Source organism: Oncorhynchus keta, chromosome 37 (assembly GCF_023373465.1).
Source record: "Oncorhynchus keta strain PuntledgeMale-10-30-2019 chromosome 37, Oket_V2, whole genome shotgun sequence".
Taxonomy (NCBI): domain Eukaryota; kingdom Metazoa; phylum Chordata; class Actinopteri; order Salmoniformes; family Salmonidae; genus Oncorhynchus; species Oncorhynchus keta.
The window spans coordinates 13887171-13900965 of record NC_068457.1 but is presented as its reverse complement, the minus strand read 5'-3'; the positions used below and the strand labels follow the sequence as shown (position 1 = coordinate 13900965).

At 43.7% G+C, this 13795-nt stretch overlaps 1 protein-coding gene across 2 annotated transcripts; it reads right to left on the bottom strand.

The window, feature by feature from the left end:
• Positions 1-2980: 2980 nt before the first annotated feature.
• Positions 2981-13540, bottom strand: LOC118370245 (NEDD4 family-interacting protein 2-like). 2 transcript variants are annotated; one of them, XM_035755171.2, is made up of 8 exons: positions 13264-13540; positions 7940-8120; positions 7501-7634; positions 7021-7108; positions 6084-6208; positions 5007-5073; positions 4686-4790; positions 2981-4198 (listed from the first exon to the last, which is right to left on the bottom strand). In XM_035755171.2, the coding sequence occupies exons 1-7, from the start codon at positions 13291-13293 to the stop codon at positions 4687-4689; spliced, it is 729 nt and encodes a 242-aa protein (XP_035611064.1). In that variant the 5' UTR covers positions 13294-13540; the 3' UTR covers positions 2981-4198; position 4686. The 2 variants fall into 2 exon arrangements, with proteins under 2 accessions (XP_035611064.1, XP_035611063.1); XM_035755170.2 differs by having other exon boundaries at positions 7501-7637; positions 13264-13538.
• Between the last annotated feature and the right edge of the window lie 255 nt (positions 13541-13795).

The following is a 13795-nucleotide window of genomic DNA, read 5'->3' as shown; positions in this document are numbered from 1 at the left end:
TTGTACGTTTTACTACGCAAGAAACCTGTTGTATTTTTCATGATTAGATGTTTTAGTTCAGAATTATACTGTAGACTATGTTCCTCTTAAATTCATTGATTTGAATCCATTGACAATTATTTTGAAAAAATGATTTGATGCAGATAAAAAAAAATCCCATTTCAAGACAAATCTAAGTCCATGTTGGCTCTCACATAGAAGGTATTTATTTGTTCCATACTCCTTTCCCTTGATGCAAACACACACACACACACACACACACCAAAACTCGTTGACAGGATGCATCCCTTGATCACATCACAAGGAAGTAACGTGAAACACTCACACTCCTCTACTTTCTTCTCCAGGTTCCCTATCGCGCTGGAGGAGTTCATGTTACGGCTATGGGAAGGAATCAGAGAGGAATCTAAGAGGAGCCGAGCACAACTGCTCATCGTCAGAGCAGATTAACCTTGTCAAAGTGGAGAGCGCTTGGGAAGTGAGCGCAAGAAACTCTCTGCCAGCTCCAATGCCACACCACCAGTCCCCACAACAGATCTGAGCCTCCCTGCCAGCTCCAATGCCACACCACCAGTCCCCACAACAGATCTGAGCATCCCTGCCAGCTCCAATGCCACACCACCAGTCCCCACAACAGATCTGAGCATCCCTGCCAGCTCCAATGCCACACCACCAGTCCCCACAACAGATCTGAACCTCCCTGCCAGCTCCAATGCCACACCACCAGTCCCCACAACAGGTCTGAGGCCGGGCTTCCCCTCGATAAGTCTTTATATTGGTTATGGTTATAATCTGCCATTAACGACTAGTCTAGCATCAGCCCTCCAATATCTCAGTGAAACCCGTAAACATGAGGTTAGCAACTTAAACAACCCTGGATCAGCTGTTATGGGAATTGCATTTTGAAATCAGCCCTCTAACTCTTATACGAAACTCAGTCATAATGTGCTTATCCTTAACTCATCATCCTACATCTTCCAGTCCCCTGAAATTCTTCTCATCCAAATAGAAGTTGTTGAATATTTAGGCCCGTTCTGACTAACCCTGCACCTAAAACTGTACCATGACACCTCAGGGGTATTGATAGTTTGGCATGCAGTGTCAGAAAGGCTGGCTTTGAACTGGTTTCTGCAGCCAGGTGTAGAATTCCTCTTTAGGTATAGAGATGACCATAGGGTCAGGCTGTGGTGAGTTTTCCAAAGCCCACAGATGTGTGAAATGACCAAGGGTTCCTATGTAGATTTAGACCTGCCTGGATTGCTATGCATACGCACGAACGCACACAGACATACAATACGTAAGTCCTTTGGATTTGATTGCAGTTGGAAATGTGCTTGGTAACGGCCACAAAAAGTGCAATTCTTTATGAGCATCACTTGACGTCAGTTCATTCAGTGAGAAGGAATATTTCCTGATCTTGTACTAATTAGCTAAATGTGTACACAGTGAAATGCAACAACCCAATTTGAAGTTGTCAGTATGCATGAGAATTCTAGCATGCCTGTATGACGATAACAAAGAACCATAGCCCGCTTTGACTGAAGACAGGCAGGCATGCATTTAGGAAATCCTTCCAGAACCCTCCACACACAGCAGAGAGCCCAAGGCTCTATTTGTGGTTACTTCACTCTGATGTAAAGAGACAAGAGTGTATCTGCCAAACCAACAGGTGAGCCAAGCCACTCTTCCCTCCACACCCTGCACAATGTTTTGTGCCCACTTGAAAGCTGTAGCAGCCTTGTGCTGCTGAGATTACATATCCCGCCGTTTCTTGGCAACATGCTTATTGCGAGTGTGCTAATACATCACAGAGACACATTCACAGACGCACACACACAAATCCTCATGTATGCAGGCACAAACATAGAAATCAGCAACATAGAATGTATGAAACTCACTAGTACACATTATGCATCCACACCACACACGATTATTTACACCTATACACACCGACTTCCAAAGCCATCAGGAAGCACACACAGCAACCCTATTACTGTCTACTATTTAGTTTCAACTCAGTTCCCCTCTCGCTCTCTCCTGTCCCCTGGAGGGAGTTGTCATCTTTGAGTCAACTGATTCTAAGAGCTCAGCTTGATCACCCTTCAGAGAGTGAGGGGAGTGTTGACTTAAAGCCCCGGTAGCGTCCACAACGGGCCGGGAAGCGGGAAACCTGTAGCAGCAGGGCAGGCGCATGCTTAGTTTGGCCGTAAGGAGCTATAGGCTAACGAGACCTCAGATATGCTGCCGACAGCAATTGTCAGCACTGTTCCCTCTGGGCCTGTGCGTGTGACAGAGTTTACTTTGTGCCCTGGCCTCTCTTCCAAATCGCTCTAGTTAAAGGGTGGATGGAGGGAGGGAGGAGGTGGATGAGTATTGAGGTTGTGAGAAGTAGGGCCTAAGCTATCCCGGCCTGATAAAAAGGGAGAAAAAAAAGTGCCTTATAATAGAGAACATTTGCCAACCGGAAGGGAGTTCTGTAAATGGGTCACTCATTAACAGTTTATAAAGAGGCTGGATTGGGGACAGCCAAAGAAAGAACAAATAAAACCCACATGCATTCAGTAAAAGCAGGCCTCTGTATGGCAAACAATGAGCTTTTCAGGAAGAGGTTTATACTTTGTCATTTAGATAAAACATATTTGGTTGGACAAATGCCAGAGTGAGGTAAATGTACGCCATCTAACGAAACCAACAACCAAACTATAACCTCTGAGGGTTTAGAGAGAGTCAGTCATGGGCCGTTTCTCAATTCCTCTCAAAGACCAATGGAGGAAGAGGTTTGAGGGAGGGACCTTGTATCCTGTCCTCCAATGCGCTTTGAGAGCAATTGAGGAAACAAGGACAGAAGCAAGGATTTAACGGCTAGTAGCGTTTTCAGACACAGCTCTAAATAAGAGAGGCTATTCAACATCCTCCAGGGCTCACAATAGCACACGATAGGCCTATTCAACATCAAATTAATTCTAACATGAGGCAGTCACAGGGTGCATTTGGAACTTTATTGGCATTTCGCAAGACTTCAGGTTAAAGGGTTAACAAGCACGCATCATCATCTCTGAGTACCATCATTTCTGACAAAAATTGTTTGGCTGTTTTACAAACATACAAATATAATATTAATAACGTTGTTTTAGCTGAATACTATTATAACCAACTTGGCCAGAATAATCGTGCATTTAAGTTACATTTTTCGATATTGCTGATGAGGCTTCTGTGTAACAGAAACAAAATGATAAAGGCATCATTCAAGCATTAAAGAAAGGCGACAATACTTTAAAATATCACAGTTCAGGCTAATTGCAATAATCAACTGAATGAAAATTAATTTTTTTGAAGAAAAAAAAAAAAAAAAAAAATGAACAAAAAAAAGTGCAAAAGGCAGATATCCTTTTTGGGGATAAACGCAATTTCCAGTTCAAAATTGGACTGACAAAGAGATCAGTATACGCACTATGACAAGTAAGCAATTCACAACTGATGGAGAAAGAGGTTGCACATATAAATTGGCATAAGCTGTGATACAGTTCAATCATTTCACAATAAAAAAGTCATGAGTTTCATCAAATAACATATTTTTATACCAAAGACAATTAAATATGGGGATTAAAATTAAGGGATACAATTCAAATTGTAATATTGACACTCCCGATAGAGCTCTAGACTAACCGTTTCATCATCATCCTCATCCTCATTAGGAGCAGATATCCAGTTCAGGTAAGGACACAACTGCATAAGACCTCTTGGCTGCATACTGTTTTCTTCCATCTTCTTGTGTGTGCTTTTCCACAAACATCCACAACAGGTAGACCCAGCTACTACACTGCACTATACTACCCCCCTGTTAAGGTGTATTCACTGTACAAGACTTGGGATATTAAGCAGGATGGGACCATTACAGGGGTTAGATCAGGAAGGCAATTGAAATCGACAGAGCCAAACAAAGCCGGTGGAAATATCAGAAACACATAGGGTATATTTAGCTGGGTTAATCTGTATTGTATGGACTTTCTGAAAAAGAGACGAGTCAGCTGTTTTTGCTTTTAATGAAAGACGCCAGACTTTCGCAGCTGTAATGACGCACTGGTTCTTTTCTTCCTCACGTCTTTTCACTGTGTTTTTTTTTGGCCTGGTCATTCGAGAAAAGGCTTGCAAATCCTCAGGGAATTTCACATTAAGGAGGAATGTTTGGAGCGACAACCTGGAGCAAAGGAAGTGGGAAAATAATTCTGAAAGCGCAACTGTTGTAGAATTCGCAGACTACGGGTAGCAGATATTACAACATGCCATTTACAGAAAGACAAATTGGAACAACAAGATATAGTATTATTTCATAAACAATAACTTCATTTATATGCATGTCTTTATATGAATGTCAAGTCTCAAGGATAATATCTACTATACATGTTAGTATGCGGTGACTGTGTCTTTGTCTTTCATTAAGGTCTTCATTAGTAGTTGGGCTCCCGAGTGGAGCAGTGATCTAAGACACTGCATATCAGCTCAAAAGGAGTCACTGCAGTACCTGGTTCACATCCGGCCGTGATTGGGAGTCCCATAGGGCAGCGCACAATTGGCCTAGTGTCGTCCGGGTTTGTCCGGGGTAGGCCGTCATTGTAAATAAGAATTTGTTCCTAACTGACTTGCCTAGTTAAATAAAGGTTCAATTAAAAATATATATGTTTTACCTCAGTACAGGAAGAAGAAGCGTGTTCTGTGCGAGGCAGCCATGCTTTCAGACATGTTACGCACTTTCAGGTAGTTCACGAACCCTCTGAAGAAAAGCAGGAGACCTGAGGAAGGGATTCGAAATCATTAGTAAAAAAACTCCACTATTCATCCAAGGTCAAGGAATTCACTTTACTGTGGGAAGATTAGTAGTACATCATTTCAGCCAACAGATGGCATTGGTGTACATCATTCTAGGGGGATATATTAGTACAGCTTAATTCCTCAGCATTTGGCTAGTTGAAGAATGCAGCACTTGCGATGCAGATCAATAAACTTACCGAGGACTAGGAAAATCCACCAGAGCCAGTACTGCCCATTGAAGTATCCAGTAAAGTAGTCCGAGAACTGTGGGAAAGTAGAATTGACAGGAAATGGAAATTCAGCACGTCCTACCATCATGAGAATACTTTTGAATGACAATCAGTTACTATAAACACATGCAGATTATCAGAATCACCATGGCAGAAATGTACATGCGCTAGGATTAGGCCTCCTCAAGCCTCAATTCCTCGAATGTTGGGTGTCCTAATTGAGACTATGGGCCGGTTTCCTGGACAAAAAAAATAAGCCCAGTCCTAGGAAACCAGGCCTTCAATTTGGCACTGCTCAAATAAAGGCCTAAACTCCTGTATAGCCTAGTATTGCACAACATCTAGTGGGAGTAGCTGTGTGCACCAGATCAATGATGAAAGCCCGGGGTTAATAACTCTATGCCCACCAGTGTGTTGCTTCTACATGTGGAAATTGTACAGGGCTTTGATTGATGCCCAGAGCACAGAGATCACACTGGGTTCCTGCTCTTAAGGGCGTCCTCCTCACATCTAGGGCTAACAAGCCGTAGCAAGCATCTGCTTCCTACTGCACAAGCCATGCCTGGGATATGCAGTGATATACTGAACATACTTGACATTTATTTTGTAACATTCAAGTCATTAACATGCTAGCTAAGTGAAGCATTTAATTTTTTTTATTTTTTATACATTTTAGTAATTTAGCAGATGCTCTTATCCAGAGCAATTAGGGTTACATGCCTTGCTCAAAGGCACACTGGCAGATGTTTCTCCTAGTCGGCTTGGGGATTTGAACCAGCGACATTTTGGTTACTGGCCCAACGCTCTTTACCACTAGGCTACCTGCCGCAATTACGTGCACAGAATTGTCTGGATTAAGCAGGATACTGCGAGCCAGCTTGTTAATTTAAAGTAAACCATTTGTAACGTTGATGTTTGAAGTAGACACTTTGTATGGGCTGCTTTTAAAGTGGTGGACTGTATGTCCTGTCCCATATTGAAATCAACTCTGTACGTTGTTTTAGATACATTGATTAGGCCCCTTTAACCCAATACTGCACTTACTCTGACGATGAGAATCCACTTGATGAGAGAGAGGCCAAAGCCGCAGATGGCCCCGTATCGGCCGGCGATGGTGTTGGTCAGGCAGAATGACAAGCAAAACCCAATCCAATTGAACAGGAAGGCCACTGTTTGGAGACGGAAGAAAGCATGCAGTTAAGGGGTCTTCCAGGTGGCGCAGTGGTTAAGGGCGCTGTACTGTGCCACCAGAGACCCTGGGTTCTGTCGTAACCGGCCGCGACCGGGAGGTCCGTGGGGCGACGCACAATTGGCCTAGCGTCATCCGGGTTAGGGAGGGCTTGGCCGGAAGGGATATCCTTGTCTCCTCGCGCACCAGCGACTCTTGTGGCGTGCCGGGCGCAGTGCGCGCCAACCAAGGTTGCCAGGTGTTTCCTCCGACACATTGGTGCGGCTGGCTTCCGGGTTGTGTTAAGAAGCAGTGCGGCTTGGTTGGGTTGTGTATCGGAGGACGCATGACTTTCAACCTTCGTCTCTCCCGAGCCCGTATGGGAGTTGTAGCGATGAGACAAGATAGTAGCTACTAAACCATGACATTGGGGAGAAAAAGGGGTAAAAGAAAAAGAGAAAGCGTGCAGTTACAAGCACAGACAAATAGACACCACTCTCAAGGTTGACTAACATTTCTGTTGACTTTTCAGTAAAATACATACGCTACATCGCTAAGCTGACTTACTTTGACCTTTCCCACCTCCATTCCTATTGGATCATGTTATCTTCAATTAGTGACTGTTGCCACCTTGTGGTGAATCCATAGAAAACACCTTCAATTGCTTACTCACATTTTCATCCAAGCAAACTTTTGTTATGTTTCCCTAATCAGACTGAAATGGGCCAGTCCGCTCAGTGAAAGAGGCTATTTGGGCTTGTCAACTCACTGAAGAATCAGGGGGTTTCATGCAAAAACAACAGATCCACTTACTGAAAAAGGCCAGCATGAAAATGCCGTCGTTCCCCACCCTCAGCTGGTCGACATCGCTGAAGTCATCCCTTGGAGGGAAGTCATCCTCCTGTTTAAGAGAAATGGGACAGGAAAACAACTCATCCATCTCTTCTGCAGAAATGTTGCAATAGCTCAGTCATCCCAATGAATAAGGAGATGGGCGGTATAGTACTGTGTGTCGACATTTCCTTCTCTTTTAGAGTTGTTGAGAGAGCAGAAATAAAGCTCATTGGGCATTTTTACTAGGCCTACATAAAATAGAGCTAACATACTGGAAATACTGTTGTAGCTATGACTTGGACAATATAGCTATCAAAGTTGTTTTGATCCTGAAATATGTTGTTACACTGGGTAGTTAATAGCAGCATTGAGGTTTTTCTTACAGCATTCCAGCAGAATAATCCTGGTTTCATGGGTAAACATCCCATACTCAAACACGTGTCTGTGTGTGTGTCCTACCCCTGGTATCACCTCCACAGCAGAGAGTACCATGGCTGCAGCTTTGGCTTTCTCTGCCTCGTCGTAGGTGGGAAGAGAGGTGGCCACGCTGTAGGGAGGCGGCACGGGGAAATCCCTTGGGTAACAACTGCTCTCTACTGGGGGACCCCAGGAAAGAGACATGGCCAATTAGACCACAACAAATCAAATGAACACTGTTCACAAGGTGAAGATGGAGTTCGGAATCAATTCAATCAAATAAGGAAATCACATCGGCTTAATTCCAGGAGTGTGAATTATCGGCCTATACTTAGGGCAACTGGCTGGTTCCAACGTGTTTGAAAGAACTACATGAGAGCTACAGACGCTACAAGAGAATGAGATGGAGAAAGGGTCAGAAAGACAGTGAGACACAGAAAAAGAGCCAAACAGACAGTATATGGAGTCTTTGGTTCTGTACCAGGCATGGCAGCGGTGGCTCCCATGGCGATGCTGGCATACGGGGGAGGTGGGGCCTCTGCATCCCCCCCCAGGGCTACTGGGACAGGGCAGGCCTGGGAGGACGAGTTGGCCTGGGACGAGGTGCACGGCTGCTGGGCGCTGGTGGAGGGCTCACAGGAGTCGTCTTCATCATTCTCAAACTGAGAGAGAAGGGGGGGCGGGGGGGTAGAGAGGAGTTAAGTATCACTTCGATAAAACCAACGTCACAAGTTCACGACACAGAATGTCAAAGGTGAGGAAGGAGAGGGAAGCCCTGTAAACTGAGACGCTTGGAGAGATATGGTCATGGCCCAACACTGAAAGATCATCTGGTGTTTTGTAATAAACTAAGTAGGCAACATTTGATTCCAGTGCTAAGGGCACTGAAGACATCCAAAACATGTGATCTAGGCTAATTGCCAGCATAGCATCCAGTTGGAAGAAGACAACATGGTCATGGGAAACAGAAGGGTGACAATAATGTTATAGAGAAGACAGCACAGCCTTATATCTGGCCAATGACAAATGATGTAGCTTAAGCGGATGCATAGCCTAGGCCTTGATTGATCAGTGTGGCAGCAGTGCCAAATGTTGCTTTAGTCTTGCAGCTCACTTGAGGCTCACTTGGCGTCTGCGTAGGTCAACAGACCAGCGTTTAACTTGTGGCATCATGTCCAGCAGCATTCTATGCACTGCAGGGTCAATGTGCAAAGCCAGGAGAATGAGTGAGTGCGATGCTATCCGGTGTCAAGGACACCAGTTATGCAAGAGCTAAACAACTGCATAATTGGCATGGGGTGAATTAGTTATTTCACCATCGGCACACCAAGGCCTAAACAAGAACTCCCGAGGTTATCTCAGTATGTCCTATATTCATCTGATACATCTAGTATACGTGTTGGATAAAAGTCCAAATAGTTAGGTTAGGCCTACATGTTTAAAGACCTGTTCAGAATGAGTGTACACAAATAACACGGATGGTTGGGGAGTTTACATTATAAAACAGCCTGTATGACGCATCTAGATACCGGTTACCCTCAAAACCTGAAAGAGATGACACAGAGGCAAATCCACAGTTGCTTAGCGACTGAGGAAAGTGCAGAGGCAGGATCGAAAATAGCACGGCTGTGGCTGGAAAAAGTTTTGCACTTCGAAAAAAGCAAAAAAAGGTAAGGCATAGCATGGTATGTCTGACGTTAGCAAGCATTCCAGCATAATGCAGCAGTGGGCATTTGGACTTTTAAGGCCAGTAGGCAACATTATTCAATGGCTTACAACAACTGCCTAATTGACTTATCCCATATCAAATCAGTCTGTGGAAGTAATTAATGATAACCTAAATACACATGGCATGATAACGACTATGAAAGTAAAAAGAATTCTGCTTTCGAGAGTGATGGGCCGATACAGGACTAAACCAGAAGTGACCCTAGCCTTGGATACACGGCATTTACATTGACAACTAGACATCCGAGCAATAGCAAACCTCCAGCAGCATAGCTAAAGCTGGTGCTAGAGGCCAAGTGAGTTAGATGACAGCGTGTCACACAGCGCGACCCAAACAAATATTTACACACATGTAAGAGTAATTTTTCAATTTGCAAAAAGAGTGGATTCAATATCTTTCTGAATATTTCCTTGTTCCACCTGAAACTGGAAAAAGGTGTTTATAAGACACCGGTGCCTATCAAATGGATAATTATGGAAGTATCGCCAAGTAGAAAGGTAGGTTGAACACTGTTCCCCTATCAATTACCCATCCTACTCTAGAACCCCAGTGTTTCCTATATTAATTTAGAAGCGGTGGGCCGCCACTTCTAAATGACAACCTCCACTCCAATTTTGAATTTTTTTATAATACATTGCTCAAAAAAATAAAGGGAACACTAAAATAACACATCCTAGATCTGAATGAACGAAATATTCTTATTAAATACTTTATTTACATAGTTGAATGTGCTGACAACAAAATCCCACAAAAATTATTAATGGAAATGAAATGTATCAAATTTATCAACCCATGAAGGTCTGGATTTGGAGTCACACTCAAAAAGTGGAAAACCACACTACAGGCTGATCAAACTTTGATGTAATGTGCTTAAAACAAGTCAAAATGAGGCTCAGTAGTGTGTGTGGCCTCCACGTGCCTGTATGACCTCCCTACAACGCCTGGGCATGCTCCTGATGAGGTGGCGGATGGTCACCCGAGGGATCTCCTCCCAGACCTGGACTAAAGCATCCGCCAACTCCTGGACAGTCTGTGGTGCAACGTGGCGTTGGTGGATGGAGCGAGACATGATGTCCCAGATGTGCTCAATTGGATTCAGGTCTGGGGAACGGGCGGGCCAGTCCACAGCATCAATGCCTTCCTCTTGCAGAAACGCCTGACACACTCCAGCCACATGAGGTCTAGCATTGTCTTGCATTAGGAGGAACCCAGGGCCAACCACACCAGCATATGGTCTCACAAGGGGTCTGAGGATCTCATCTCGGTACCTAATGGCAGTCAGGCTACCTCTGGCGAGCACATGGAGGACTGTGCAGCCCCCCAAAGAAATGCCACCACACACCATGACTGACCCACCGCCAAACCGGTCATGCTGGAGGATGTTGCAGGCAGCAGAACGTTCTCCACGGCGTCTCCAGACTGTCACGTCTGTCACATGTGCTCAGTGTGAATTTGCCATCTTGTTGTTCTCTTGCAAATGCCAAATGTCCTGCACGGTGTTGGGCTGTAAGCACAACCCCCACCTGTGGACGTCGGGCCCTCATACCACCCTCATGGAGTCTATTTCTGACCGTTCGAGCAGACACATGCACATTTGTGGCCTGCTGGAGGTAATTTTGCAGGGCTCTGGCAGTGCTCCTCCTGCTCCTACTTGCACAAAGGCGGAGGTAGCGGTCCTGCTGCTGGGTTGTTGCCCTCCTCCACGTCTCCTGATGTACTGGCCTGTCTCCTGGTAGCACCTCCATGCTCTGGACACTACGCTGACAGACACAGCAAACCTTCTTGCCACATCTCACATTGATGTGCCATCCTGGATGAGCTGCCCTACCTGAGCCACTTGTGTGGGTTGTAGACTCCGTCTCATGCTACCACTAGAGGGAAAGCACCGCCAGGATTCAAAAGTGACCAAAACATCTGCTAGGAAGTATAGGAACTGAGAAGTGGTCTGTGGTCCCCACCTGCAGAACCACTCCTTTATTGGGGGTGTCTTGCTAAATGCCTATAATTTCCACTTGTTGTCTATTCCATTTGCACAACAGCATGTGGAATTTATTGTCAATCAGTGTTGCTTCCTAAGTGGACAGTTTGATTTCACAGAAGTGTGATTGACTTGGAGTTACATTGTGTTGTTTAAGTGTTCCCTTTATTTTTTTAGCAGTGTATATACTGAACAAAATGATCAAACACTACATGCAACAACTTCACTGATTTTACTGAGTTACAGTTCATATGGAGGAAATCAGTCATTTTACATAAATTAGGCCCTAATCTATGGATATCTGTATGACTGGGGATACAGATAAGCATGTTGGTCACAGATACCTTTAATAAAAATTGACCTCACAATGGGCCTCAGGATCTTGTCACTGTATTTTTGTGCATTCAAATTGCTGCTGATAAAATGCAATTGTGTTCATTGTCTATAGCTTATGTCTGCCCATACCATAACCCCACCACTACCATGGGGCACTCTGTTCACAACGTTGACATCAGCAAACCGCTCACCCACACGACACCATACACGTGGTCTGTGGTTGTGATGCCGGTTGGACGCACAGCCAAATTCTCTAAAACGACGTTGGTGGTGGCTTTTGGTAGAGAAATTAACATTCAATTCTCTGGTGGACATTCCTGCAGTCAGCATGCCAATTGCACACTTTCAAAACTTGAGACATCTGTGGCATTGTGTTGTGTGACAAAACTGCACATTTTAGAGTGCCCTTTCATTGTCCCCAGCACGAGGTGCACCTGTGTAATGGTCATGCTGTTTAATCCGCTTCTTGATATGCAAAACCTGTCAGGTGGATGGATTATCTTGGCAAAGGAGAAATGCTCACTAACCGGGATGTAAACAAATTTGTGCATATGGAACATTTCTGGGATCTTTCATTTCAGCTCATGAAACACTTGACATGTTGCGTTTCAATTTTTTGTTCAGTATATACAATATATCTATTTATTTTTTATAATTTTATCTTATATATATATTTTTTTTTTGTGAAAATAATTTGGGGGATGTTCATTTTCAGTGTAAACTTAAATGACTAAGACCAGAAATAATGTATGTAGAGAACATAACAGAGCTATATATTTTTTTGTAAGACCATCTTTGAGAACTAACAACCACCAAAATGAAAACTAGACTGGGGGAATACAAATAAAAACAAATGTCATTGCATGTTATGTTGAGTCACTCAGACAGCACAAGAAGAACCATGCCAAAATGTGTGAATTGCAGAAAATGTACTTTTAAACTGCACATTTTCTATCAGCCCCATGGCAAAATGTATAGAAATGCAGGAAATTAGATTTAAAACTGTAAAATATTATATCTGCCCCATGGTAAATTGTGAAGAATTGGAAGTATTTTGAATTAAAACAGCAACATGCCTCTGCGGCCAAGAGGGCAGCCTCAAACAGCCTCCCCCACCATTGCTGAAATAGCTAATAACTACCTAGCAAACTGGCTTGAACAATAACCGAACCACCTTGTTTTTCTGACCATTAGTATGCAACTACGAATGCCATCTTCTTTGTGGGGGGAGTGTATATTGTTCTCATGGAAAGCCAATTATTGAGCACTAGAGATGTCATGGAACATTGTTTGTATTATGTACGTGTTTCGGGGGCTCTAACTATACTTGAGCGAGGTAGCTTATTTGGTAGTGTTGCCACAAATGGCTGCATATAATTGAAGTCTAGCCTGGGTTAGCTTACATGGCACTTGCTGACATACAGCGAACTAACGTTTGCTAGCTAGCCAAGTTACTTATCCGTTCAGAAAACCAATACAAGCGGAGTTAACTAAGTGATAAAGTGCTGTCATGTGGATGATTAACGACTCAAATTGAATTGGAATTTGCTAGCTAACGTTTAGCTAGGTTAGCTACTGTTGCTATTATTGATCTGCTGCTGAATAATGCGGAAGTGATAGGCACGAGGAACATCCGTTTGATTATACAAGCCGTCAATTTAAACATGTATAGTCTAGGTTGACACCAAGTAATATTGTAAATAGGTTGTTTATACTAGTTGGAGTTCCCAAACAGATGGCAATGTCGATTGTTTTGGCTCACCACTTGGTATCGGCTCGCTGCCTGGTCCATCTTGACGTTAGACTCAGCTGGCGGAGCTAGCCAGCAAGCGAAAAGTCAACAATAGTGTATTTAGCTATGTCGTAACTTGATTTTACTTTTTAATGGACAGTATTCAGGTGAAGTAGATGAAATATACACACTGGGACGTACAATAAACCGCCCATTTACGCTTCAACTGAAGCAACACTACTTTCGATAGAAAACGTCGAGTGAGTGGAAACACAGAGGGCTCTTTGACTTGTGACGCAATGGCTCCGAATTCCAAATCTACTCCTACCCACTATACTTCCTTCATCCATGAAGAGCTGAAAGATATTGGGTGAATCTAAACAATAAGGTGAAAATATAAGATGTCATCTTATTCTTAATACCTATCCAATCTCATCAGATTTGACTGTAGAAAAGACCGTGTATAGGCTAGGAAATAGGTGCTAGTGGTCGAATTGGAATTGGGCATTCTACTCTACTGGGGAATATAAAATATTTGACCACTAGGTGGTGCAAAAAACTC